The 26725-nt window shown below is 52.5% G+C and overlaps 10 protein-coding genes across 11 annotated transcripts; 4 read left to right on the top strand and 6 right to left on the bottom strand.

Moving 5' to 3' along the window:
• Positions 1-75: 75 nt before the first annotated feature.
• On the bottom strand, positions 76-2588 carry HMPREF1120_00634 (protein-serine/threonine kinase; the record flags this gene model as incomplete). Its single annotated transcript, XM_009154635.1, has 2 exons — positions 76-2443; positions 2512-2588. 2 exons carry the CDS (start codon positions 2586-2588, stop codon positions 76-78), a joined length of 2445 nt encoding a protein of 814 aa, XP_009152883.1.
• Positions 2589-3331: 743 nt separating this feature from the next.
• HMPREF1120_00633 (uncharacterized protein) lies at positions 3332-5410 on the bottom strand (the record flags this gene model as incomplete). Its single annotated transcript, XM_009154634.1, has 5 exons — positions 3332-4596; positions 4647-4761; positions 4813-5003; positions 5084-5321; positions 5375-5410. 5 exons carry the CDS (start codon positions 5408-5410, stop codon positions 3332-3334), a joined length of 1845 nt encoding a protein of 614 aa, XP_009152882.1.
• Positions 5411-6252: 842 nt separating this feature from the next.
• HMPREF1120_00632 (uncharacterized protein) lies at positions 6253-7929 on the bottom strand (the record flags this gene model as incomplete). Its single annotated transcript, XM_009154633.1, has 1 exon — positions 6253-7929. The coding sequence occupies one exon, from the start codon at positions 7927-7929 to the stop codon at positions 6253-6255; it is 1677 nt and encodes a 558-aa protein (XP_009152881.1).
• Positions 7930-8766: 837 nt separating this feature from the next.
• Positions 8767-10611, bottom strand: HMPREF1120_00631 (uncharacterized protein; the record flags this gene model as incomplete). Its single annotated transcript, XM_009154632.1, has 1 exon — positions 8767-10611. The coding sequence occupies one exon, from the start codon at positions 10609-10611 to the stop codon at positions 8767-8769; it is 1845 nt and encodes a 614-aa protein (XP_009152880.1).
• Positions 10612-11150: 539 nt separating this feature from the next.
• Positions 11151-11894, top strand: HMPREF1120_00630 (uncharacterized protein). Its single transcript, XM_009154631.1, has one exon. It carries the CDS (start codon positions 11281-11283, stop codon positions 11626-11628), a length of 348 nt encoding a protein of 115 aa, XP_009152879.1. The 5' UTR covers positions 11151-11280; the 3' UTR covers positions 11629-11894.
• Positions 11895-16356: 4462 nt separating this feature from the next.
• HMPREF1120_00628 lies at positions 16357-20323 on the top strand. Of its 2 annotated transcripts, XM_009154629.1 has the most exons (4): positions 16357-16719; positions 16792-17415; positions 17484-18916; positions 18984-20323. In XM_009154629.1, the coding sequence occupies exons 3-4, from the start codon at positions 18519-18521 to the stop codon at positions 20050-20052; spliced, it is 1467 nt and encodes a 488-aa protein (XP_009152877.1). In that variant the 5' UTR covers positions 16357-16719; positions 16792-17415; positions 17484-18518; the 3' UTR covers positions 20053-20323. The 2 variants fall into 2 exon arrangements, with proteins under 2 accessions (XP_009152877.1, XP_009152876.1); XM_009154628.1 differs by having other exon boundaries at positions 16792-18916.
• Positions 17088-17820, bottom strand: HMPREF1120_00629 (uncharacterized protein; the record flags this gene model as incomplete). The annotated part of the gene is made up of 2 exons (XM_009154630.1): positions 17088-17533; positions 17586-17820. The coding sequence occupies 2 exons, from the start codon at positions 17818-17820 to the stop codon at positions 17088-17090; spliced, it is 681 nt and encodes a 226-aa protein (XP_009152878.1).
• Positions 20324-20582: 259 nt separating the features above from the next.
• HMPREF1120_00627 (extracellular cell wall glucanase Crf1/allergen Asp F9) lies at positions 20583-21926 on the bottom strand (the record flags this gene model as incomplete). The annotated part of the gene is made up of 2 exons (XM_009154627.1): positions 20583-21039; positions 21100-21926. 2 exons carry the CDS (start codon positions 21924-21926, stop codon positions 20583-20585), a joined length of 1284 nt encoding a protein of 427 aa, XP_009152875.1.
• A 1336-nt stretch (positions 21927-23262) lies between these two features.
• HMPREF1120_00626 (oxidoreductase) lies at positions 23263-24384 on the top strand (the record flags this gene model as incomplete). Its single annotated transcript, XM_009154626.1, has 3 exons — positions 23263-23959; positions 24008-24130; positions 24182-24384. 3 exons carry the CDS (start codon positions 23263-23265, stop codon positions 24382-24384), a joined length of 1023 nt encoding a protein of 340 aa, XP_009152874.1.
• A 488-nt stretch (positions 24385-24872) lies between these two features.
• On the top strand, positions 24873-26216 carry HMPREF1120_00625 (nicotinate phosphoribosyltransferase; the record flags this gene model as incomplete). The annotated part of the gene is made up of 1 exon (XM_009154625.1): positions 24873-26216. The coding sequence occupies one exon, from the start codon at positions 24873-24875 to the stop codon at positions 26214-26216; it is 1344 nt and encodes a 447-aa protein (XP_009152873.1).
• Positions 26217-26725: the final 509 nt, after the last annotated feature.

Here is a 26725-nt window from a genome sequence, read left to right as displayed (position 1 = left end):
AGTAAAAAAAAGTATCCGTTGGACTGTACAATGTACAATGTACAATAGTATTCGCTTTTTTCAAGTACTCATGCCTCATCCCAATCCATCATCCCAAGCCAGTCGCGTCGGAGGTTGTCGACACAACGTCCCCGTCTTGACCGCGCCAACCACCACAACGACATGAACCGCCATTGCCAGCGCGGCCTTCCATACCCTCAGATCCCGCAGGGAGAATTCGAGCACAGCAATTCCTATCATGGGGTATACGATTGCCGCATTAAACCCCCCGGACAAATCTGTAAACTGAGACTGGCACGGCTGAAGAATAGAAAACAATTTCAAGGCCAGGATGAGGAGTTTGAGTGAGGGGGATGTGAGTCGTTGATTTAGGATTGACGAGATTCTGAATTGGACACTGGATGGGGAATGTGTGTTGTCGATGACGTTGTTGTTAATGTTGTTGTCTTCGAGAAGAAGAAGTGGTGGTGGTGGTGGTGGGATCTTTTCATCTGCGGGATGCTCACGCTTTGATTTTGAGCGCAGAATGACTGGCATGATGGCACCGTTCATATTCCGGGAGTTTGCTGTTGTTGACATGTCATGCAGGTGGGGTCGAGACCGTGATCGTGAAAGAGATGCTGATGACTCTCCACCACTCGAGTAGCCTGACGGTGACTGATCAAGATCAAGATCACTCTGGATGACGGGTCCGGATCCGGATCCGGGTTCCGCTTTTATGTCGCCGGCGCGAGACCGCGATCTTGAGAGGGCAGAGGACGACGACGACTGCTGTTGTTGGTTTTGTTGTTGCTGCTGCTGTAGCCGTCTCGACCTCGACCTTGTGTTTGTGGCTGGCCCCGCGGCGGCAGCTCCACGTTGAGGAGAGACAGAGATGCCACTGCTACCCCTATGCTTGTGCGGGTGCGGGTGCGGACCAGGACTTTCTAACTTCTGCACTCTTCTCCCCGGAGTCAATTCTTCGGGATCAATAGAGCTGCGCCTTCTGGGACCTGTAGTTGAAATATCATCCAGTCTTCCCGAAGTCAAAACCTGCAGCACATCATCGGCACTAGGCCGCTCGGCCGGATCGAGCGACAACAACCTCTTGAGGAACGTATACAGCGGCGCCGGCAATTCAGGCCTTAGTTTTCTCTGATCATCGAACCCTTCCCAACCCATGATTTCGGCCCTGAGTTGATCAATATCTTCACGTTCCTCATGCAAAACGTTGGCCTGTCGATACGGCAGTGTGGCAAAACACAAGAAATGCAAAATCATCCCGAGGGAGAAAATGTCCGATTTGGACGTGAAATTTTGAAAGGGCCCGTCGGGCGCCACTCTCCTTAGCACCTCAGGGGCACAGTATGAGATCGTGCCCGTGGCACCCGTTGACTTGCGCGTCGCGTATTCGTACTGCACTTCTCCAAAATCAGACACCAACACTCTCGTCTCCCCGCCGCTCGTATGTAGTAGACAATTACTCGGTTTCAAGTCGCGATGGATGAAATTGTTGTGATGCAGAAACCTGAGGCCCGAAGTAATGTCTCGGAAAAAGCTGTAGATTTCGTCGAAATGCAGTCTTTTGGGCTCGTTGGGTCCTCCTCGGCGCCCTCCAGGAAGTTGTTCGGTTTCGCCCTTTGATCGGCGTCGAATGCGTTCTTTCAGTTCTTGGGTTGTCGTCGTGGTTTGTGCGGCTCCAAGCACGTAGTTGTGCATGTCGCCTCCGTTGCAGTATTGTTGTAGGATAAATGCACATGGCACGCTGGGGCCGAATGTGCTGATTTGGTAGTCTTCGAGCCAGACGTGGCGATAGGAAACCAAATTTTGATGCGAAAGGCCTTGGAGTAGTTGGACCTCGATCAATACCTTTTCCAGCCATGCGTGGTCGTCGCCGATGGGGACTCGTTTGCATGCAAAATGGCCTAGTGTTACTCCGTCAAGGACGTGCTTGACTAGTAGGACGACTCCCTTGCCGCCACGTCCGAGTTCGCGCTCCTCGACGAAGAATTTCTCAAAGTAGTGTGGTGAGAAGGCTGTTTCTGAGATTCCATGGGCTTGACTGGGTGGTGCGGGCGTGCTCGCTACAAACTCGGCGTCTGGTGGTGGACTTCTGGTGGTTGTGGTTGCTGTGGTGGTGGCTGCTGAAGAAGAAGATGGACGGAGACGTGAACGGACTGGCTGTACGATACGACGTCTGGGAGATGGCGGTGCCGAAGTGTCGTTGGAGTTGGGAAGACTTCTCGCCAACATGTCAAAGTAGCCGTGCGTGATGAAGCTGGGCTGATCTTCCATCGGACTGCCTCCGGAATCGTGCGTGTCGGAACCCGGGGGTTGGTGAAATGGTCGCCCACATGTCGGACAGTTGGATGCTCGTCTTTCAACCGCTGTGTTCTGGTTGCGGTGGAATGGTACCAGTTGGTTCGTTCGTGGGTCTCTGTACACAATCGTATCTGCATGGCGACTGTCTCGTAGGGTGAGAATCAACAATGAACGGGAGAGCTCAAGACCACATGGTGGACTTGTACTTACAGCACCACATCGCGATTCGTGTCGTAGGGTATGAGGGAATACGACGGAATGTCGTCTGCGCCGTCGGCAGCCTCCATGGTCTGATTGGATTCTCTTGAGGGAGGGAAAAGATCAAGGTGACAATAGCTTCAGGTTCCGCGGTACCGTAAGTGCTGCAATTAAGGAACCCTAGTGAGGCTGCTGGAAGCACGGGTTTCTTTCAAGGAATGTTCAAGTCGTTGAGATGCCGGTAGCTTCATCTGTATCCAGTCGAATCATTGTTATGAATGCAACGCAGCCTCATCGCATGACTGTTGTTAAGTTGGAATACTCAAGTGGTTCGAGGTTGGCTCATTGCGTTCAGGCTGGAGACTCGGAGGATGGACCCGGAAGTCGCCGTTATATTTCGGGATAGATAAATATCAGTGCCATCTGATATTTACCGTAGCACTTTGTATGTTAAACTGACCGCATGCGGCACGGCTCGCCGCCTCTTGTTCAAGCTGCTAGTATTATATCACTGCCACTTCGTAAGACTCGGGACTGGAAGTACAATCAACCTCCCCGCCAAGCTGGGGCGGTGGCGGTGGCGGTGGCACTCCCACCGTCCTGCTACATAACTTCAAGTTGGACTTTACTAATACAGTGTATCACTACTCCGTGAGTCCAGATTCATTATTACACTGCGGCAGTACCTCGATCTCTATCAGAAGTTTGAGAATCAGACCTCAAAAGCACTGGCAGAGAAAACCAAACCGCTGCGACAACAGCCAGATAAATTATTCAATGCTGCATCAGCCGCACCGACTCCGCATTATACTAGGTAATAACATACTGCATCTCATCCCTGTCCCGGCCTAGGAAAAACCGGCGTCGTGTCTACATTATTGATATTGAATCCCGAAAGTGTCCCCTGAGCACTGTGCTGCCAACCCTGGCCTGTTTGCTGGTTAACAAACGCACTCTGCCGGAACGGATTCGTGCTCCCAGTGACATTGGTCGTCACCGCACCGACAGCAGGGCTGGGGTTCGGGGTTGTCCGATTCTTCGCAAAGGGATTGGTTCCTGTGCGTTGCGGCTGAAGAGTTGTTGGGGTGGAACTGACGAATGGTGAACTCGGACTGAAGGTTTGCGGCGGTGAAATCTGGCTAGGAGAATACGTCTGATCGTAGCCCATGGTCGACGGTGGCCCGTTATTCGCAACAGCTCCCGTATTGTGCTTCGCAAACGGGTTTGTAGACTGTCGTGATGCGGTACCCGAACTGACTGGAGATAGCTGTGGTGCTGCTGCTCCAGTGGACGTGGGCGCCATTGATTGTCGAAACGGATTGGTGGACGTGTGCTGGGGCTGGATTGCCATTTGCTGAGTCGTCGGAGCAGCTTGTGATTGGAAGTCGACCATTCCGTTCTGTGGGATTGGCGGAAGCGCAGACTGGTACTGAAACCCTTGCACCTGTGGTTGCTGCTGCTGCGGTTGTGGTCCGTATCCTCCAAACCCTGCCCCAGTATAGTCAGTCTGTAGAGCCGGAGGTTGCTGTGCGGTCTGGGTCGGAAAATTTGTGAGCTGTTGCTGTTGTTGCAGGAAGGGATTGTACCCTGTCTGTTGAGGTAATTGCATCTGCTGGTACGGCTGGACTTGTGGCATTCCGGTTTGATATTGCTGCTGCTGGGTGTTGCTGTATTGCGCCATTGGCTGTTGATTCTGTTCGATTGACTCGAAAAAGTCAATGAGATCAGGAGCTGGGCCTTTCGAGGGAGCCTGTGTTGTCTGCGTATGGGCAGCTGTGGGGGCCTGCTGGGCAGCCGGCTTGTGCAAGGGAATTGAAGATGCCCCCGAAGTCAGGGGCTTTCCATTCTTCTTTGCTTCTTGTTGCGCAAGATATTGTCTTCGATTGATCTCGAAATCCGGGTCATTGAGGTACTCTTCCAAGGAAGCCGTCAATGTTGTTGGCGCGTGCTTCAGCTTCGGGACCTCCAGGCGCGTAGACATCTCGTATAGCCGTGCAACACCCAAGTACTTGACCACCTCGTCGGTCTGTCTCGAAAATGTTTTGTAGATTTCCAATGCACGCTCGGCATCAGGCCGGGACATTTCAAAATAGTGTTCTTCATGTTCATGAGCATGTGTTTTGAAATTCAAATCGAGGCTCGCCTACCTAGGACGTTGATAGTACCCTCGTTCATGGCCTTATACAACTCCAACAAGTCCAAAGTCAAAAGGCGGAAAGCGGTCAGTGAAATCTCATTGTCGGGATCTTGATTCCCCAGCAACTGTAGAGGTCAGACGAGAAAAAAAACAAAAACATTGTCAATGAGGCTCACATCACATCGCACCAATGCTTGGATTTGGTCCTGGACTATCTCAGTCTGTCTCAACAGCCCTTTGTCGACAGTCAACTGTCGCATTTTGCCCACCCCGTCTCGGACAAAGTCGGTTTTGGTGTCGCGATAGGCCCGCACTCTCTCCATGAGATATTCATAATAATGTCTGATGTTTTGGCCCTGGGTTTGAACTATACTCTGTTAAATTCCGAGGAGCAGACCTTAGGCCGGCGCCGAGGACTGCGCTGCAGCCGATAAGGCGCACACATACCTTCGGCAAAGTGGCTGATGGCTAGGCTCTTGGGCGACTGAGCAAGATACTTCAGCGTCACATCTGGCCGACCCTCTCGGATCATCAGATGGACCACTATCAACGCTTTGAACACAATGGTCCATGTCGAATCTCGGAGACGCAGTTGTAGAGTTCGAAACACCTCTCCAACACCAGCCTCGCCGCCACTGGTGGCTGACAGAATTGGCTCAATGTACTTGGACTTGGGAGCAGCCAACTGTGGACCATCGTTAGCCTGGACGGCAAAGGGACCAATCTTCTGGCTCTCACTTTTATCTTTGTAGCACCTTTTACAATCTTTTCCATGATGGGCTAGCTTTCGCACTTCTTCGACGGTATGGCTCTGGCGAACGGTGACCGGAGGGCGGAGTGTTCGAGGGACGAAAGCAGTGTGAGAGAGAGAAATCGACTTGGTTAGGCTACCATGTTATCACGAAGCCATGCTGGCAGCCATAGCATGCAACGAGAACAGAGCCACAGCCTGAGTTGCGCTGGTGACGCGGGACAAGGTGACTGTCGGTATATCTTGGAGCGTTGTACAGACTGCCAGTGGACTGGTCCGACACAAGCGACGCTGCTTGCTGGGGTCTCTTTGGGGCCGAAATACAAGTCGGGACGAGATGCGTGCACAGCTGCAGCTGTACAGGAGCTCAGCTGTTGGATAGTTCTAGTAGTAGTCAATCATGCGCCCGCGCCGCCAGACCTTGCAAACAACGGAGTGGTGTAAAAGAGAGTGGGCTGGCTTCAAGTTGTTGCAGTGCTGTCTGAACTGCAGTGTTGTCGGAGCCTCTCTCAGCCTGCGGGTTCGGAACACTTGCCAGTGCATCTGGTTGCCCCGGCCAAGGGACCAGTTCGGCGAGATACGACAAGTACCACTGACGCTATCTGCAATCAAAATAATATACTATGTACTACTACTCCACTTCCAACTCGGAGTCGGCATGCCAGCGCCGTCGTTCAAACCACGTCTCCAACTTGAATCATGCTTCTCAGGGACTGCAGCCTTGCTGAGGGTCGATTACACTAGGTAATAGTATGAGAGGAATATCACATCCTACTAGTACTGGTAGCACCCAAGTCGAACCAAACCATAATAATATTAATACACCATTAACATAACCTCTACTACAAAGTATAGATCTTGCCATCTAAGATGCCTGTTGATTCATATGACTCGGCAGATTCCAGTCGGCATAGTCGGCATGCACAAAGGCGCGATCCACAAAAGGCACACTTTCCAAGACGTACTGTAAGCTCTCTCCCAGGTCATGGCTGTCGCGCAGACTCATGTTTTCGTCGAGAACAATATCAACTTCGACATTGAGCTTATCGCCGGCATGGTAGGCCTGCAGGCCCTGAATGTAGCGAATGGTCTTTGCAAACCGCATGGTGAGATAGAGCAAAACATTGCGCTGATCGGCCGTGGCGGCAGCTCCACACAGATTCCGGACATGCTCACTGCTAGTCTTGGACCAGTTGAACATGACGTAGAGCGACAACAGCAACCCACCCAGAGCGTCAAGCCACCAGATCTGAGCGTAGTAGCCGACCAGGGGGAACACGATGGAAAATAAATTGAAAACCACGTCGGTCGCCGCGTCCTGGGCCAGAGCTTGAACCGAGCTATTCTTGACCAGTCGACACCAGAACCAGCAGAAGCCTTTGATGGCGATGGTGCTCAGCATGATGGCAATGGCGGGGACCCCCAACTGGACCACACTATGGTCGGGAGAAAGCAAGCGGTTCACACATTCCAGACTGACTTGGAAGAATGAGGTGATCATGATGACGCTAAACACCAAAACCCCAACTGGCTCGAGACGCCGTCTTCCGATAGGATATGCGTACTGATCTTGTTGAGAAATCAGCTTCGTGGTGGTCCACACAATGGCCGTGGACAGAAAGTCAAGCGCTGCGTCGACGAGGGAGGCAAGCACAGAGAGCGACGAAGTCATTAGCATCACGACGAGCTTCCCAACCAACAAGATAATGTTTGCAGCGAGATTGACGTAGATGGCCACCTTCACGATAGGGTCGTCCGAGTCCACATTCTCGTCCATATTGTCGAAATCGATGTTCGGGAAGGGTTCTGGGTGGGCTTCTTCGTCATCGGTCAATAAAGGCGTGGTCTCGTTGGGTAACTTGTACAGGTTCTTTGGCGTGCGCTTCAACCTCGCTTCTGCTGCCGTTGTGGCGGTACTGGACGGGGTGCCTGTTGTAGTCGAAGCAGTAGTCGCGACAGCCGATGGTTCCTCGCTGATCGTTTTCATATGAGACGCAGCCCCGTTTTGAGGTTGGTTGTACTCCTGAATGAGATTGTGGGGAAGCGACGAGTCTAGGAGTCTGTCGATGTACATATATTGCGCGATGAGGAAGTTGTTTCGCTCGTAGTATTTCCTTATAGGCTTCTTCATCTTCTTCAGCTCTTCCTCCGTCTTGTAGTACTGATGCCACCGGTACCGAGGATTGCTGTTCCCAATCAACCGCATACTGCGCATTTGAGGCGTCATGAGGATCTCGAGTCCAGCGCTCATCCGCCGGTTGTCGCCCTCCATGTTCAGGGTGCGACGCCGTTGTAATAGTTCGCTGTCGTCTTTAGGGCCTTGCTCCTCGTCCTCGGTCGAATCGTGGCTGTGGAAGGACCCTCGTCGAGCCTGCGACCGTTTAGGCAGAGTAAACAGCGATGCATTCGAACGACTTTGAAGGAGACCTGGAAGTCGCTGACCTCTTGTCGACACGGCCGAGGTGTCATCGTTGAGCGGAATGAAAGAAGACAGGCCACTGAGACGATAACCTGGCCGTTGAGGTGTTGTTGATGGCTCCATTCCGCCGATCTTCTAGGCCGGCAGTCTGGAGCTCAACAGATCTGAAAAAAGAGATGCCTCTGTAGCCGCTGCACTTGCGACGAACTTGAATGCTTCAAGTTGCTACTACTTTAGCTAGCTGCCAAGGTGCTCCTAGCCAAGCTTGCCACCGTAGCCGATCGGTTCAGAATGAGGGTGCGACATGATGTGCCTGGAGAAAATGCCAGTCAGCTAGTTACAGGAAATGTATGGTCTGGTAGACTGGAACTTGAAGGGACTATTTTGAAAATGCCATGACTTGCCGGACGAGAATGCGGCGCCGTGTTGGCAGTGGAGAAAATAAGAGCCACGCCGCGTATAAACTCTTGCGGTTGGCCAGCGGGAACTTGAACGCCGCCCCGAATTTATTTCATCATCGCGCGCAGCGCGTTGGAAGCTGTTGGAATGTCTCCAAGTTTGACCTACTAGTACCAGGTAAGGTACCTACATTTATTGTACAACATAGCAGGTATCCTACAACAAGAATGATATGTATAGCAGATAGTCCGATCATTATCCATTAAAATTAGCTAGCAGGAGTACTACACTCACTGCACGTCTAGATATTCTAGCTCTAGCTTGATATACGCCTCCAAAATGTCCCAATCAAGGAATCTTCTTCCACCAGTCTGCGTATATGCATGTGCCACCAAATATGCACTCCCAAGGCACGCCGGGGACATCATCATATTCACAGTCTGTTGGCAGTTGCTGTACACTTGGAAAGCGTCGTCGCAGAAAATGCTGGTCATAATTCTTGGGCCAGTGAATCCATCAACGCCGTCTATCGCGTATTTCCGCATAAATGCGTCTTGAGGATTATAGCAACAGCACACAGATCCCCGTAAACGCTGCGGACACCAAACTGCCCAGAAACATCGCAGGGAGGCTAGAAACGCCGTTGGTGTTGCTCGACTTCGCGCTGCTAACCGTCCTCGTGGCCGCGTTGGTGTGAGTCGAGGATGCGCTATTTGCAGTGCTGGTCCCGACGGGTGTCGATACGGGTTTGGCATCGGGCGTTTTCGAAGCCAGTGCCTGGCAAGCACTATGATTCGGATCCTGTTGTCCGACTGGAGTGCCGATATTGGCAATGACCGCCTGACTATCTCGTACTGTGACATTGACAAGCCCACCATGACCGATGGTGATTGCCTCCACCGTATCGTTGACTCGGGTAGGTGTCCCGTCACCGCTCTTTTCGTAGCTGATGCCATTCCAGGTCGTTCCATGTTTCGCGTCCGCCCCATCGTTGGTCAGGTAGGCCAAGTATAAGTCCTTTCCTGCAAACTCGGTTGGTAATGTCAACTCGAATGTTAGACTGGGCTTGTCGGACTCCGAGACATTAACTGGGTTTGCGTTGATCAAGACGATCGAGGATAGTTTACTGTCTTGGTACACGGAATATGCCGCAATTCGGCCGCCGTATGGGTCGCTCATGTTATGAAGGACGTACCCGCCGACTTGAGCCTGGCATGTAGGGCCTATGGTCTGGTCGAAGGCAGCAAAGGCATAGTAGTTGGGTCGAACAAATGGCTGGTTGCCATAGTACTCGATTGGTTGCCAGGCACTTGCATTGCTGTTATCCGTCATGTGCATTTGAACCGAGGAAATGTTGAGAGATGCCGCATAAAACAAAAAGTTGAGACTCCAGAGCGCCGCGCCAAAGACGTCCGTCATGTCCTCCATTCCGATGGGGCCCACGACACCCATCTCCCGCAGAGCGTAGGGATACCCGGTGTTCTCAGCCTGAGTGATCTGCTCCTCCCACGCGGCAAACTGGTCATTCGTTGTGGACAAGGTCATAAAGTGATATTGAGTGAGGGGGTAAGTCGACACCCCTACGTAGTAGTAATAATCATGTTGATTCCAGCTGGCGACATACGAGTTTGAAGAGTCATTAGCTTTCACGGTGATGCCGGAGGAGTCCAGATCCTGAATTTGAAATGTTGTACCGATGGTGGAGGCGGTGGCGCCTGGTTCGAAGAAGTTGCTTTGTAGGCCTTTGGGTTTCAGAACTTGCTGCCAGACGGCACTCGCACGATCCAACCACTGCTGGGTATACGCCTGGCCGCCCCAGGAACCCGTGCGAAAGCCATTCTCCAAGTACAAATCCGGCTCGTTGCCAATTTCAAAGGAGACGAGATTAACGTCGGTCAGCCGGTCCACGGCCTGAGAGGCCATGGTTGTGATTTGGTCGATGTAGTCGTCTTCTTCATAGGCCAGGTTCAGGCCGAACGTGATGGGAGTATTGCTGGGAAAGCGATTGATGACCTCGAAGAAGCGCGGGCCAATCACCATGGAGTCCGAGGCATAAACACCCTGTCCGACACTATGCTGATTTTTCTCGCAAGCATAGTCATTCTGAGAGGCATTATACACAAAGTAGTCCTGAGTATTCCCGCCGATACGTAGATGCGGCGGGGTGCCGGTATAGTTTGCCAAATTCGCCAACAAGTTCTGCGTCAACTCATTCTGCTTGCTGCCACCCGTGAAGGAGAAGAGGTTCGAGGATTCGATCCCAAAGCCGGCGAAAGAGGGACTGATAATGCCCGATGCGCCCGAGGTCGGCTGGGCGGTGATGGCTAGGGAAACCGTATTCTGGGCCGTCGCAACTTGAAAGGCAATGAAGCAAGCGCCAACGAGTGGCAGGGAACGAAAGGACATGACTGCTCCGGTCCGGGTATAGCGATCGAGTTGGTAACGATAATATATACTGTCTGTGGCAGCACACAGCCCACAAGGACCTCGACAACCTCGAACGACAGCTGAGTCAAAACAAACAGAGATGCGACGGTCCAATTCCAAGGAGCAGCACGCACAAACAACCAAAAAACTTCCAACAACAAAGGTGCTGAGCACAGGGTAGGGTCACGGCGTGGCGCACATTAATGATCTGAATGTCTATCTTCACCCGCTGTCAAAAGATCCAATGCAGTTCATGCCTACCTCACGCAGATGGGCCTTTTGGGGGGAGTGCGGCCCGCGAGCCACGCAATCGAGAAGGTGCCCCGGAGCCATTATTTTGCCTGTGTTGATGGGGTGTTTTCGTCATGGTGGGAGAAAAACTGGGCGGGAGGCTGCGACAGGCTGCTGCATTATTGGGCAGGCGCTGTTGGTGCCGGCGCTAGTTCCTTACTATCTTGTTAGTATTTCAATTTAGTGTCCAGATATTAATTTGAAGTCTTAACAGGATTTCAAGGCACTGCCAGTGTATCTCCGTTCATAAATATTCAAGCCACGGATTTGAACCTGTGGTGTCTACCTACCTAGACACCTATGCATGAGCAGGTATAGAACCTACCGGCTGCAACATACGACTTGAAATATTCCAACATGAAACAAAAGGCACCTGAAATTCCTTTCCTTAACATCTGCTTCGGAACTCGGACTCAAGGCACGAAGATGTTCACCGGGTGGTACTGTATCCATTCCAAGACTCCATCGTCCATTGACTCGACTCCACCCCAGCCACCCCGATCATGCAGTGTTGCGGGAGGCAGCAAGACATGGCAGCAAGACATCTGCGTCACTTTATATGGGACCAATGCTATCGTTCAAGCTTGTTTGTCTGCAAGATGGAGAATATATGACAAAATACTATGGGGGCATTCGCCTGGCCAAGATGCTAGCTACACTGTACAGTACCACCGCTGCAGTGCATTCCTTGATATGCAGCAGTGACTACCAAGGGAAAGCTGGTTGCTCTGTGGCTTGGCTTGGTTGACGCCTCCTGAGTACTGTAGTAAAGGAGCCATTGTTTCTTGATGATAGGAGCCACAAAGGTCCGTATTCCAGCCATGGCACTGACACCTCCTCCCATAGTGAGAGGTAGGCCCAGTACAGTATACCTATGTAGGTAGCATAATCTACCGAACCGTCAATGCCGCGTCGGTCTCCGAGTCCAAGTTTTCAGCAGTATAACATCTCCGCAGCCTAACAATAGAAACTTGAAGGCTCAGGGAGTATCCGTACTGGGTCGGGCTTGAAGATTGAGAAAGGTTAAAGTAGCTACCCCTCATCAGCCAACGAACTTGGATGCTTCAAGGCTATGAAGCGACAGTCACTACAATAAATAGACGGTCCGTCCAAATGTCTTGTCGCCGGGCGGGTGTACCTAGTAGCTACTCGCTATTCCCATCGCAGCCATCCCGACATGTAAACCTGGATGCCTTGCAGTGTCAAACAGATACCAAGTGTAACGCGGGCACTGGGGTGCCTTAAACCTACCCAACCTAGATACCTATGGGTCTGCAGGAGCAGTCCAGTAGTTCATGCATGGATCAAGGCTTGCCTATTCTACCCTGGGATCCTGCAGTGATACAATCCATGCAGCTTATTCATCGCTGGGACTTGCACTGCTGGTTGTTGGTGTCTTCGCAGCTGAGGCAGAATTTGGAGCTCATCTTCCGGCAAACACTACCTTAGGTACATGTTGAAGGAATAGATGTTGTAGGACCGATGCCATCGATGACCTTGATCAAGGAAGATATCACGATTTGGCTTATCGAGGTCAGCTCTGCTCGCTGACTTGGAACACTGGGCCCCAGAAAAAAGATTCCACTGCATATCCAATAGCCTTCAAGGCCTGGACGTTCCATTATTAACCTATAGTGTGGTGGTATGAACTAGTATACAACTGGATGGTGAAGGCTTTGATGAAGCCAATCATAGGCAGATCCGAGGTTGGTATCCAATCCCGTCTGCAAAATGAAATAACGCAAAGCAAACGTGCTGGGGTATTGAAAACTCAGTGTGATGGTACATGTTGTTGTTCGGGGCTCGTTATGTTGGTACATGGCGTAGTCGGCCAAAGGGAAGAAAATAAAGAGCAACGCCCTCTGAGATGGGCGGCCGTTTCCGTTGCTGAGAGAAAGAGGGCTCGCCGATTTGATCCGAAGGATTGCCAGTGCATGGCAAAAGGTTTGCTCAGGCGGCCGATGATTAGGTATGGTGTTGAAATGCCACAAGATAGTATTAGGGAAAGGGGGAGCGTCTCCGCATGCCCAGAGTAAAATGCTGACAAGGCTGCAGACAACGTGTTGAAAAGCTCGTGATTAGTCGGCGTGTTGTGCTTCTGGGATGCCAGTGTGGTATTGTGAGGTGCCAACGCATCCGCATCCACCTCAGCCTGGCACGGGCGCGGGCATGGGAAACCTGGGTGGCTTCATCCTCATGCAGGTGATGCCGTGCCAAGCGGTTTCCGCCCCCAGCAAGCGCTCGGTCGGTTGATTGCCAGTAGTATTGTTTTGGTGCGGGTGTTGCCAACTCAGAAGTCCCCAACGAGGCATGGAGGTCGCGCAGGTTGAAGTGCATTAGGCTTAGACAACGCATGTCATGTGGTATCCGATATGCAGGATCGTTTCAGCTGACGGGAGGGCCGGATGCGGCGGTAGCCAGCCGCTCTGGCATCGATGGTCTCCCTCCTGGTGGTTTGCTTTGTAGCTGATGCCTCGCTCAAGCGGCATGCTTTTTGGGAAGTGCAGGAAGAGGTCTGTTAGGCGGTGGCCCTGGGCAGGGAGGATATTTGGAGCCGGCGGGCATGGTGAGAATGTGATGCTGTACTGGTAGAGTCGACTATTAGGAAGGCAGCACGCCGTGATATGCGTCAACAGCCGGGTAAGATTGTTGGAGTGTTGAGGTTCCTTGGAGGTGGTTTGGGAAGATTAATCGAGTGTGAGATAGAGTCGTCCTCTGCCTTGGGATCTACCGTTGAGATGTACGGCAAGCCTGGTGTTGGAATGCTTCGAGGAGGAGCCCGGCCGTGGAAGGGAATCCAGGTGGTTATTTATTTTGTACATCCGAGACAGCCTCACCCTCCAAGCCCTCAGGCTCCCGGCAGAACCGAACAAGTTGTTCCAGAAAGTGGATGACGCAGGCAATCATCCTGACCGATATTTTTGGCCCTTGGCTCAGCTTCAGAGTTCACAGTTGCCTTGCATTGCCGGTGGAGCCTGCTTTAACGCTGGGGTGGTGTGGGTGTGTGTGACATGGCCATGAGGCCTGACACACAAGGTTTCCAGGAACCCGAGCCTTCAGGAGACCCGTCCTCCCTTGCTTCGCTCCATCCGAATCCTGGCTTCCACTCGCCTGATCCGGAAAAGTCGGCGTTGGTCTCCATAAGCTGCTCGTTCGGCTGCTGCGCTAAGGCTCTCCGGCGCGCAAAGAGGAGCCTGACGAGGTTCCAGCTCACCGGGACTGCCTGGGGTTGAATTGCCAACTAGTCTGTAGCAGGACTCGGACAGGAAAAGGAGGAGATTATTATCACCGCTATCGCCCGCGGGGCGTCTGTCAAACCTGTCGCCCTGGTGCCTGTCATCTCATCTCCTCTCCCCCTGGAGTCTTCTCGATCCGGAGTTTCTGGTTTCTACCGCGGAATCAAATTCAGCCATCTTCTTGCCATCGAAATCCCCTACTACTGTACTGCGCACAGAGACAGATAGGCGGTGTACCGTGCGGGACTGGCAATGGCTTCTGCACCGACCTAGATCCACCGTATACATTTCGAAATTCTCTGGGCGTAAGACGGACCCGCGTTATCATCGTTACTATCCTGCCGTCAGGTCCCGGTCGAGGCTGTGTATCTTGAGAGAACCGAGTGTTTGCGCTGAACGCACGAACTATTTGCCGCATGTGCCATAGCTACTGGTAAACTGGCTTCCCGGTTGCTCCCTGGGCTTGCGACTGTTGATGGTGTGCAGCTTTGGGCCTCATCAAGCCATAGGAAGCCACTTCGGAAGTGCTCAATACGGCACCGTTCGGATGGACCTGGCGTACTGATAGGGCAGTCGAATAGGCAGAAACTTGAAGGCCACCACAATCGAGAAAATAAACGCTCGTTCATGGTTGCCGGCCCAGCTCCATCTGGTGTGAACAGTGTTGTAGAATGCTACGCTGGTGATTCGTCCATTTTGGCTACAGTCCGGCACTTTCGCCCGCAACCATTTTCCTAGCTTTCGCAGAACTTGGTTTTTGACAGCTGTAGTGAGGGATGGCCTTTTGCTGCCTTGGCTTCGGCCGACGAGTGGTCACGAGCACTGTGTTTCACACCTTGGCTAAAGCGCACAGCCGGATTGGTCATCAGCGACCGGTCGGACGACGGCGGGTGTCGATCGAGCGAGGAGATGTCAGCTTGAGCCGATGCGATTGAAGCCACCGATACGTCAAGACGTGTCGGTTTCTGACCAGGTCGGGATCCTTACCTTGCTGGCTCATGGTTACGGAGGCTGCGGAGCGCTTGTTTTTCAAACCGGTCAAGGTGTTTTGCTGGGTCTTCTTGGAATGGTCTGCTGCGATGATACAAGATCTTCTGCAGATCCTTCCATGTTGTCGTTTCATCAGGCATATTCTGTCGCAATGAAAATGGGTAGGTAATGCGCTCACCGGTGGGCTCTTGGTGAGCCGGGAGCGCACTGATCACAGTAGAGAGAGTGCCCCGCCCAACGGCCGTGATGGTGGCGTGGTCACCGCCGGTTCCTGAAGATCCTCTTCGCCAGCCCCGTAATTGGTTTCTGTGCATCCATTTGTCGACTACCCAGGTACCGCGTGGACTTCTTGCCACCTCCTCGACGTATCGGCTCTCTTAGCCCTGGAACGCCTCGCTTCTGGCATGTTTCAGATTTACTGCCCCTGGCAATCGCTTCTCGGTAGCGCGAACATTTTCCTTTTTCCTTCTGCGATGATCCAGGCAGAGTGCGTGTACCAGCAAGAGCACTTTTCCTGCACACCCTCTCCAGTCTGTCTCGGGGCGATGATCTGTGAATCTCTGATGTCATGGCCTTTACAGGACTGCTTAAGGGGTATCATGAGGCCTGTTGTAGGCCGCGGTAGCCTTTGTCTGTGAGACTATCCACGCGGTCTTGAGCCAGAAGTGTCTGTAGCATTGATTGATCCCAAACGCTGGTGGTCAAAGTGGTGGCAGGGCGTCGGCCCTAGTCACATTTCTCGCTTGCCGCTTCGTATTCCACAAAATCATGCAGGGTTGCACGATATGATTGCAACGTGCTCGAAGCCTTGACGAGCTGGGCCATTTGTTAGCCGAACTCGAGGATGGTGGCTTGAGCCTACCTAAGGAGCGCACCAATGCAACTCAAACAAACTCTCCTCGAGGGGCCAGTGCGTCTATGCTTCTAGAAGGAATCTCGCTTCGCTTCTGGCCTGTTGCCATCTTTGTTTCTAACCTCCTGCACTCGAGGCCCCTGAAACAGAAACCACTTTCAATAATAATATGGCGAGCGCCGGCCATTTCAGCCCCAGACACTACCTAGGTAGAAGTAGGTATGCAGCCACTTTCAGCGCCCAGTAGCCCCAATCCTGCTCATTATTAATGGCGCATAAGCAACGGTCGCAATCGTCTCGTCTTAAGACCCGAACTCTCGGGTTGCTGTGGTAAGACCCTACTTGACTCAGCCAGCGCTCTCTAGTAGGCTGCTATCTGTCTCGTCTTTGCATCTCGCGTAATTGCACGCAGGGCGCAACCAGGTCGTGTTGTTACATTTGATTCTGCTCCCGTTTGGGCAAGCAACATGTAACAACATGTGCAGAAACGAACGCAAGAGGTCCGGGAACGTGTGACTTCTCGTCTCGGTTTCGTAGACGAACTTCTCTACGTGCTCTTGCGATACAGGAGGCACCATGAACGGGTCTGGTCGCACGTTCCGCGGTGGCTTCACACTCATGCCTGTCAGATGGAGGGATGTCGAGCCTCGACCACGTGGAGGCTTGCGTGAGCCGGCGCCACCAAATGCAGCGCGGCGGACCCGTGCCGTAGTCCAGGTTCGTCAGGTCTCATGAGATATCTCCCTTACGGGCGCACGACATTGATGGCGTTATTGCTGCTGCAACCAGGTGTGTCGGGCTGAGCCGGGTTGATTGATTTGCACGCTCTTGATTCTGATCGCAGGATCACACCGTCAGCACTGTCTTGGGTAGTTGCCTAACAGGCTTGACCCTCGCCCGGTCAGTGATTGGTTTAGGATGTACTGCATATGCATCGTAAAGGCGGTCGACGTCCTGGGTAGACTCGGCCTAATGGATAGGTCTGACCGGCGTGCTGAGTTGTTGCCAAAATCCCACAGGAGTTCTTCTACTGTTGCACCTGACTTCGCATTGCCGTAAAAGCGAAGGTGGATCCTGTAACCAAATCAGGGATCATCATCATTTTGAGCCTGCGTGGATGCAATCCAATCCTGCATCAAAGCCTGAGCATTTCCTTCCGTTCCAGACTTCTGCTTCCCTGGCCCGCCCTTGCGCTCGACAAAGAGGCAGAGCACCCATCCCCAGATGCTGAACCCTTCGTAGGTCGTCCGGAACCCCAGCTTTTTCTTGTCATCAGCTTCTTCCTCATGAGCTTCATCTCTGCCATGATGCTGCGCATCTTGTTCGAGATCGCCGGCTTCAGGTATCTGTCCGAGATCAACGCGTTCATCGTCACTTTCGTCCTGAATCATGACTGCGTCTCGGTCGGCACCTGTGAGTTTGCCGCCATTGTTGGTCCGTATCGTCTCCCGCTGCTGAAACGTTTTGTTCTTTACCAATAGCGAGTGTCGCGTGCGGATTTCCGTTAGGAATATCGAGACTTCGAAGTCATCTAGAGATAACTGTGAACGCGGATTCCTGCTGCGCGGGTGTTTTGCTCCTACCCTTTTTCACAATGTCCTTGACACTTTTCTTTTTCTTCCCTTTGCCCCTCGCTCTCTCATTCTCCTCTCTAAGCTTGGGCAGGACGTATGGTTTGATTGCCTCGAAAACACGTGGAAGAGCCGGGTCCTTCTCGCTGAGGAGCCATCGTGGTTCGTCGGCAGGATTCTCCAGAAAGATCCGGCATTCGAGGACAGAATGCTTACTGATGCGCAAATAGCGTCGTATTGGTGCCATCAATTTGGAAGCACGGCACAAACTCGACAACTTGAACTCGAACAGTCGCCGGCACAATCAGTTGGAAGGAGATCAACCAAAGTCCCACGCCGAAATACTTCGGAGGTGTGTCATCGCCAACGGTCACGTGGAGATTAGATAAGGCCTCCCCGGACCTCAGCCTTAAGGAGCTCGACGTCGTCTGAAGTCTTTGGTGCAACAATGCGCTGTATCAAGGATGGAAAGTATCATGGCGCCTCCTGCGATGGGGCGGTAATATGACGGGATTTTCGTGCTCGATGTGCAGGTGGGGATATGGGAACCCGGCGAGGTATTGACCACAGGTACGGGTCGCTCCTGCTCGTCGGCGGCCTCTGTCCAAATTTGAAGAGACTCGGGATGTCGAGGGGATTGTTTCGTGTCATCAAGGACATCTTTTGGAAAAGATGGTTGAGAGTACAACTGAACGTCCACAAGGACGCCTTCTTTGGTAGGGACATGAGAGTCGTCTGCATATCATGACCTTCATGCACAGCTGCCGTAACAGACCAACCGCTCCCCAGCGATGCGGTGACAATATTGAGGCTGCGCTCCTCAATAGATTGATTCAATAACATGCGCTTCCAAAGTCTCATTACCCCAGTGAAGAATGCGTGAGTTCTTCTCTTCCTCTGTATCTCCATTTGACCATCTCTTCACCCGTGTACTGCCCTGCCATCATGGCTCCTTCCTCGACTACCCCCAACTTCTCCAGACCGCTGCCCTCTCCTATGCTGCCAGGCGGGGTGGGCACTCCAGGAAGAGGTGCAAAGGATCGACATGCCTTGAGGGAACTGCCCAACTCAGTATTTCTAGCAAACACCAGTATGCCACAGGTGGTGCAGGCAGGAAGAGCAAAAGAGGCTGCTCCAGCAAGCCAGAGATTGTTTGACATAGCAACAGACGGTGTTGTGCCAGACAAACAGGCACACTCCAACAAGCTGAACACAACGAACGACGCTAGTACTGATGGAACCTACGAGATTGTGCAGCAGCACAACAACAACAACCGCAGCAGAAGACGGTTGTCTAAAGTTAGTGTGAAGAGTGCAGCTGAATCTAGTATCAGCGACCTCAGGTATGCCCGTCTTTCTTTCATCCAGGTTATCTTTGTTCCGAACCATGGGCTCACATCGGACGATCAGTATTGACCTCGGCGGTCCTGACAAGCCGATCTCCAACTTCCGACCCAATCTGTGGCGTCATCTCGACCGTGACCGTGAAGTTCTCAACATCGACCTCTTCTGGCCGGTCAAGCTTGACGATGAAGAGGACAGTGACGAAGACGAAGACGAAGGAAAGGCTACCAATGACGACGGCGACTCAAAGGACGTCTTCCCTTTCAAAGAACTCAAGCCTCTCACAGAGTTCTACAATCTCCATCATCTCAAGCTTAACGGCATGATGCGGTCCTACCAACCTTTGATCTGGGCAACCTGCTGGGTCAACAAACGCCTGACCAAGGTTCACCTTGAGATGGCTCTGGAACCTGTCATCAATGCAGACATCATGCACAAATACCGCAAGATTGACCTCAACTGGGTCTACGACCGCTTGTCCGACACCACGGTCGAGTGCGAATATCTCGGCTCCCACGGCGAGGGAATCCTGCATGAAGAGTTTGGCGAAGGTGAGTATCTCGATCAACAGGCAATGAAGGCAGGCCAAATCAACGTGGTCCACGTCCTGCCGGTCGAGAACTTTCGCTATCTCCCAATCACCCACCTCACTTTGATGAATTTTGCTGTGGACGCCGGCCCATTCTTCCGCTGGTTCGACCCTGCCAAGCTCAAAGAAGTCCAATTCCTCGGAGATTGCATCGATACTGGTTTCTCTCTGCCGCGTGAGATGAAATTCACCGTTCGCGTCAATGGCCCCAAGCCTTTGCCCCTTCCTCCTGCCGGTGCTAGATGGGTCCGCCCTGGCGAAGTCAAGCTCGTCGACATCAAACCACGAAAGACAGCTGCCAGCAATAACAAGGCCAAAACCAACAAGGCCACCGCAGACGATCGTGGAAGTGCAACTACAAACTCAGAATTTACAATTGAAGGATCCCACAGTGTTGCCTGCGGTGGCTCGACCGGTCTAAAGGGCAAGCTCAGTCAGATGATGCCGAAATGGGCGTCCAAGTCGAAGGACAAGAGTTCGTCCGAACAAGATCAACCCGTTTACACTATTGAGAGGAGCTTCTCGGGCATGAGCCTTTCGGACTGAGCAGCGGCTCGATGTGAGTCAGGGCGCAGGCAGCTCGCAGTTGAGACGAGAGATGTGTGACGTATTTGCTATGTGCAGTGATGACAGCCAACAAGGCTGATTGCGAGCGGTCTGTGTGAAGACCAGATGACTTTGAGACAGAGTGGGGTGGATGACATCGAGTCCGGTTTATGGACCCTTTGTTAAAGTGCTATAGCACAGTAATAGTCCCGATCCAAACTCGAAGTCAGAAAATGCTAATGAAAGAAACACCTGAAACACGAAAAACCGACTTCTTTGCTGACCAATCATTGCCGTTGTGAACTTCTCGTAAGCTTAGCCATGCTATACTAGTAGCTCTATGGTACTGTTGCTCTAAGACAAACCCATATGCTTTCATCTCTTCTTGCTCATTCCACAGGATGGCATTGACCGTCTGGCATGAATGCCTGGCGCCTGTCCAGCATGCATCGAGGAGATGACGAGGTATAACAGAAACGGTGTATCCGTGATGTCTACAAGGTTCGCATCCTTAGCGACGAATCAACTGTTCAATATCTCTGATATCCCCGACCGGGCCCAAAAGTGCTCGGGCTCTGGGCATAGTTGTTGTATCGTGGATTGGTGTTGGGACTCATGCCGCCCATCATGGGTTGAGTCTGGCCGGCATTTTGATACATGGCACCAGCATTGCCCATGACCGGAGACACATGAACTTGGGCATCGGACATTTTCTCGTTCCGCAGACGAGTCATATCGGCACGATAGGCGAGCACCTCGACGGCGTTCTTGTCATATTTGGCGTCCTCGATGAGTTTCTCGTGTTTGCCTGCGCGGCGTTGGCGAATACAGCAGAAGGCGAAGATGGCGATGCAGAGCAGGGCGACGCCGCAGACGACGCCGACAATGATGTATTTGGTCGTGGATGAAAGGCCGTTCCACTTCTGCTTGGCGGATTGGGTGGTTGAGTCGCTGTTTTCGCCGTCGAGTTTGATGGGTTTGGTTTCACTAGTACGGTCAGATCGTTAGTTTCGGAGTGGCAAGGGCTGATAGATATGTTGTACTTACTTCAAGACCTTGATGCTCTGCCAACTGCCAGTCTTATCGCCGTAAACATACTGAGAGCCGCCCCTGCTGGCGTCCGTGACACGCACGGATTGCACTGTCATGGTGTATGGGCCATTGTCGTAGTTGACCTCGCCGCCGGCCCATTCGACGGTACCGTTGGAATTGGACGTTGGATCACCGCCTGCCCAGGCTCCAAGAATGAGACGGGACGGCGTCTGAGGGAAGTTTGAGCCTCCATTGGCGTCTGCGTATTTCAACACGCGGACCGACTTGCCGTCAATGAACCACTCGAGCTGCTCGTTCGTCCAGTCGACAGTGTAGTTGTGCCAGTCATCCTGGGCATTGTCGACCGGGTGCCATACCGCGCGGTCGTAACTGGTGTGGTTGCCCTTGCCGAAGTAGTTGCTCTGCACGTGTGTATTGTTCCCTCCGATCCATTCCCAATCCACCTCGTCCAACAGATCCGACTCCAGCACAATCGATGACACGATGCCTTGGCCCTTGGCGGCTTTCATGATCACCTCGACCTGCCCGAAGAAGATGTAGAAGTTGGTCTGCACCGTCGGCACGTCGCCGCGCCGGTTGATGGTGAAGTCGGCCCCGTCGTCCTGGTAGTCGATCTTGCCTGCTGTCGTGTTCCATACCCGATCTGACATGATGCTGCTTCGGAAATCGATCGTGTAATTGGCCACGCCCAACGCCGTATCGGCGGGACAATCTGTCCGATTCATCGGGTTACATGAGGTGAAGGTTTGGGCGAGGGTGGTCGAGAGGAAGAGGGAGAGGGAGAGAAGGAGGAAAACGCTTGTCTTGAACGGATAATGCATGGTAGTGGTCTTTCTTTCTTTGTCCTTTGAGTCTCAATCGCAAACTTGAACTGCAAAGTGGTGGCTCGAGTAGGCTGCGCAGAATGGCTCTTTGTCTTAAGGTAGAGATGTATTGAGGTGGCTGACTCCAGGTCCTGCCTGCGATGACCGTGCGTGCTAGAGGGAGATTTGGTGACGCTTGGACTTATTTTCAAATTGTTTACGCAGAGGTACAATAATGAGTGTGGGCACGCGTCGCTGCACAGCGCGACGTGTAATATACTGAAATGAGACTCGAGTCGGCGCAGAAAAGAGCGGCTGCGATAGACACAAACGAGGTGCTCGACAGGAGTAGCTTTCAGAAGACGTTCATCGCACCACTGCAACAACCTACAGAGGAGAAGTTCTGACTTACCGTACTATTACCGGGCTAGCTACAAGTCATCCCCGTTGTCCTTTCCAGGGGCATTTGGCAATATGGGATGAAACGCGCAGGGACGCAGAGTTGGCGTTTGAGCTCGCGACTTCAATTTCAAAAAAGGGGTTGGGCCAAGGTCGGCTCCGGACCAATAGACTGCAGTCCTAGCACTAGTACGGCACTAAGCATAAGTTAGTACAACGTTAGTGGGGCAGGTACTACCCAGGTACTTTCGACTCGAGTATCCAGGATGGTCGTCGGTGCGCCCAAGCATGATCATCCCGAGTACCCATCAGTTCCCACTGCATTTGTGGGTACTGATTGCAGCACTGCCTAGAGGATCTCGGTCACGGGGTACTGCTTGTGAATTCGCACTGCTTGATATCACAAAGGTGCATATCGACTATGTACCACTGCACAGCAGCGAAACTGTGAAAGTGGTTGGAGACGAGAGATGCAGTGAGCCAGACGAGCTTTCAGCTGAGGCTGGAGCAACTGGGGGTGGAGCTGGTCTCTGTCTTCACTGACCAACCAGTAAACAGCAAGCACGAGGATTGCAAGCGATGGGCGACCCGTCATGACATGCTCTCATTGCTATCTTGCATTGCAAAGATGAAGCAGCAGATGAATGTACTGGGTCAGCTAGGGTGCTCACCCACAATCCGGAGATAAGTGAGCCCGATGGTGCACGTGGTGCAACATGAAGTCCATCAATATCGTCACTATCTCGGAAGGTAACTTCAGCTGAGGGAACATCAGTCTTGATTTCATGCATACACTGATCCTTACATATATCTCGCTTCAGAATCACCGTTAAGCCGCGGGACTTCTGAGATTGAAGCGAGTTCTGGTGGTAAGTGTATTTCTCTGGGATCTTTGACCTCTACGCTTGGGCGTTTTACCAGCATCCCAAGCTCCGCATCGCCGAAGCTTACGGTCATGGCCTTGACGAACGAAGCAGCGTGGCTTCACAAGCCCAACGAAAAACTTCAAGTCTTCTCAGCCGAGATCGGCAAGCCTGGACCAGGAGAGGCTTTGATCAAGAACCATGCCGTTGCTATCAACCCGGTCAATTGGAAGATACAGGATGGTGTTTTTCCATCCAGTGTCTTTCCTCGCATCATGGGCAATGATCTTGCCGGCGAGATCGTTGAGGTTGGCGAGGATGTATCTGGCTTCTCCAAGGGTCAGCGTGTCCTGGCCCATGCCGTGGGCATTGCGATCCCCAAGCCCCAATATGGCAGCTTTCAGAAATACACCGTCGTGCCAGTCGTCGGTGTTTGCCCTCTCCCCGACAAAATAAGCTACGAGGAAGCTGCCGTGCTCCCTCTGGCGCTCTCTACTGCGACAGATGGACTGTTTCACGAAGACAAACTCGGCTTGCCCAAACCTAGCCATGAGGTACAGAAATCGGACAAGGCCCTGCTTGTTTGGGGAGGCAGTTCCAGCGTTGGTAGCGCCGTCATCCAACTGGCGGTGGCGGCTGGCCTCACAGTCATTGCTACGGCATCGAAGAAGAATTTTGAGTTCTGCAAAGAGCTTGGGGCGACTGAGGTCTTTGACTACAATAGTCCCAGCATTGTAGGAGATTTGACCGCGGCCCTCCAAAACCATAATCTCGCGGGTGCCTATGATGGTAAGATCATTCCTTGTTGTTGCAGTGCTTTCATGCTAACCTTCTCAGCCATTGGCTGTCGAGACACACAGCTCAACACCGCTCAGGTTTTGGCTCAACTGGGGGGTGGAAACATGGCCGTTGTGCTCCCTCCAAGCGACGAAATCCCAGCAACGGTGAATGCAAAGGGTGGTACGATTCTTCATCCCTCCTCGCCACATCAGTCTAGCTAATCACTTCTAGTTTTCGCCACGGAAATATTGCTGCAATTCAAAGAGTTGGGCAATGCACTCTACCACGATTTCCTGCCGGAGGCGCTTCAAAGTGGTCAGATCAAGCCGGCACCCAAACCGACAATAGTTGGACATGGCCTGGAGTTTATCCAGGCCGGTCTGGACAGATCTCGGCAAGGGGTCTCTGCCGTGAAACTAGTTGTCGCTCTATGAGCATCTGGTTAATGCCATTTTGGCCTCCACGAAGCCATGAACCGATACGATTTGTGGTAGTATGCTTGCTGGCACTTCAGGTAATAGGCCAGCGAAATACGAGCAGAAGCCTTGCAGTAGTGTTCCTCGGTTAACCTCAGTTCTATCTAGGCATGTAGTAGAACTAACCACTTCCCACGAGGTAGGTTCTGGAGGAGCACTGCATTGCAACTTGAAGTTGGAGTTCAAGTTGGTAGCTCAAAATGGCAAAGCGTCTCCCACATCCTGGGCCGGAACAAACTCGCGATTAGCTCCGCGAGTGATGATAGTCGCCGTATGACACAATCCTCTACCAGGATGCGCCCGCCTTGAATCATTCACTTATCTTACCCTCCGCCGCACCCGTCCCTGTGTCCTGCCTGGGATCAGCCTGTTCATCTACAGTGTGATAATTGATATATTGCTTTCAAGCAGTTCAAGTCAATTCATCTCGCTGAACTCCAGCCAAAATGGCACGACCTCAGATCCAGGAGGGCGTCTCGTCGCTGCTTGACACTGACCTGTATAAGCTGACCATGCAGTGCGCGGTGTTCACATATTTCTCCTCAGTCGACGTCGAATACAAGTTCACGAACCGAACGCCGAGCATGCGCTTAAACAAGGAAGCATTCGCCTGGCTGCAAGAGCAAACGGCCAAACTGGGGACAATTACACTGGCACAACACGAATTGGAATACCTGAGGCGGCACTGTCCGTACCTCAACTCCAAGTTCTTAAACTACCTCGAATCTTTTCGCCTGCGGCCAGCTGAGCAGGTCCAGATGACATTTACTCCAGTCGACGACGAGTTCGGAGATCTGGATATCACCATAAAGGGCCTCTGGGTAGAAACCATTTCCTACGAGATCCCCCTCCTTGCCCTTACGAGTGAGGCATACTTCAAGTTTGTCGACACAGATTGGGATTACGAAGGACAAGAAGAGAATGCTTATAACAAGGCGCGACGATTGTTGGAGGCGGGCTGTGTGTTTTCGGAATTTGGCACGCGGAGAAGACGGTCCTTTCACACCCAAGATCTTGTTATCAGAGGCTTGCTGAGGGCGTCGAAGGAGCAAGGTCTGCCCGGGCAGCTGGCCGGAACAAGCAATGTGTACTTTGCCATGAAGCATAGCATTCCGCCAGTTGGCACCGTGGCCCATGAGTGGTACATGGGAATCGCCGCGCTCAGCAACGATTATGAGCATGCCAACGAGCAGGGACTTCGGTACTGGCTCGACTGTTTCGGCAAAGGTGTACTGAGCGTGGCTTTGACCGACACATTCGGCACTCCCGACTTCTTCAAGGCGTTCAGACGCACAATCCCAGCAAAGACTTCCGGTCCACAAGATGAGACGGCAGAAGAGTCAAGTCAGTCATCCCACCCGGTCACTTATGCGGAAGTGTTTGCTGGCATCAGACAAGATTCGGGGGATCCAAAGGAGTACCTCAAATTAGCCAGCGACTTCTACAAGTCAATGGGGCTGGAAGGAAAGACCGTAGTGTTTTCGGATGCGCTCGATGTCGACAAATGTTTGGAGTACAAGAAGCTGGCCGAGTCGTACGGGTTCAAGCCGTCCTTTGGGGTCGGGACACACTTCACAAATGACTTCAGACGACGCTCTGACCCACAGATCAAATCGAAGCCACTCAACATCGTCATTAAGTTGTCGAAAGCAGGAGGGAGACCGGCCATCAAGATATCCGACAACATCGGCAAGAACACAGGTGACTCGGACACTGTTCGAGACGTCAAACGCCGGCTCGGGTACACAGAACGTGAGTGGGCTGAAGGCGATGAGGCGAGACGATGGTGAATCGAGTTTGGAGGGTGGAGGCCATTTGCTGCGTCACACTCATGCCTTGCACTGTCCAATGTCGCAGCCTCGCAGCCCCGGAGGAATCAGTACTAGGGTCTCATGAGTCGAGGTTTTGTCACATGCGGGGCAAGCGGTTGAGCCACAATCAGTATCAAAACTCTTAAAGAGACGACACCCAGGCAGATACTCCAGAAACACTGGTGCCTGTACAGTAGTGGGAGTAATGGAGAACAGGCCGACCAGAGCCACGGTGCTGACGCGGTTGAGATCAGAGCCAAGCTCCTTTTTAGTGTTGCCTACGCATAACATCTCAAGGTGTATTGGTTACAATGATAAAAAGATGTCGGCACAGGCAACCAAGTCGGCAAGGTATCAAGCGGACGCCGGTAACGGAATATGCTGAAACTATGATATTGTAAGTGATCCACGTCTTGAATCATGGGGCCTGATAAAGCCGTCCTGTAAGGATAAGCGCCGTTGGGTATTTCGCCATGCTAATGAGCAGC

The sequence above is a fragment of the Exophiala dermatitidis genome, assembly GCF_000230625.1.
Source record: "Exophiala dermatitidis NIH/UT8656 unplaced genomic scaffold supercont1.1, whole genome shotgun sequence".
In the NCBI taxonomy this organism is placed as follows: Eukaryota; Fungi; Ascomycota; class Eurotiomycetes; order Chaetothyriales; family Herpotrichiellaceae; genus Exophiala; species Exophiala dermatitidis.
The sequence above is the reverse complement of the archived record's forward strand: the minus strand, read 5'-3'. Positions and strand labels throughout refer to the sequence as shown.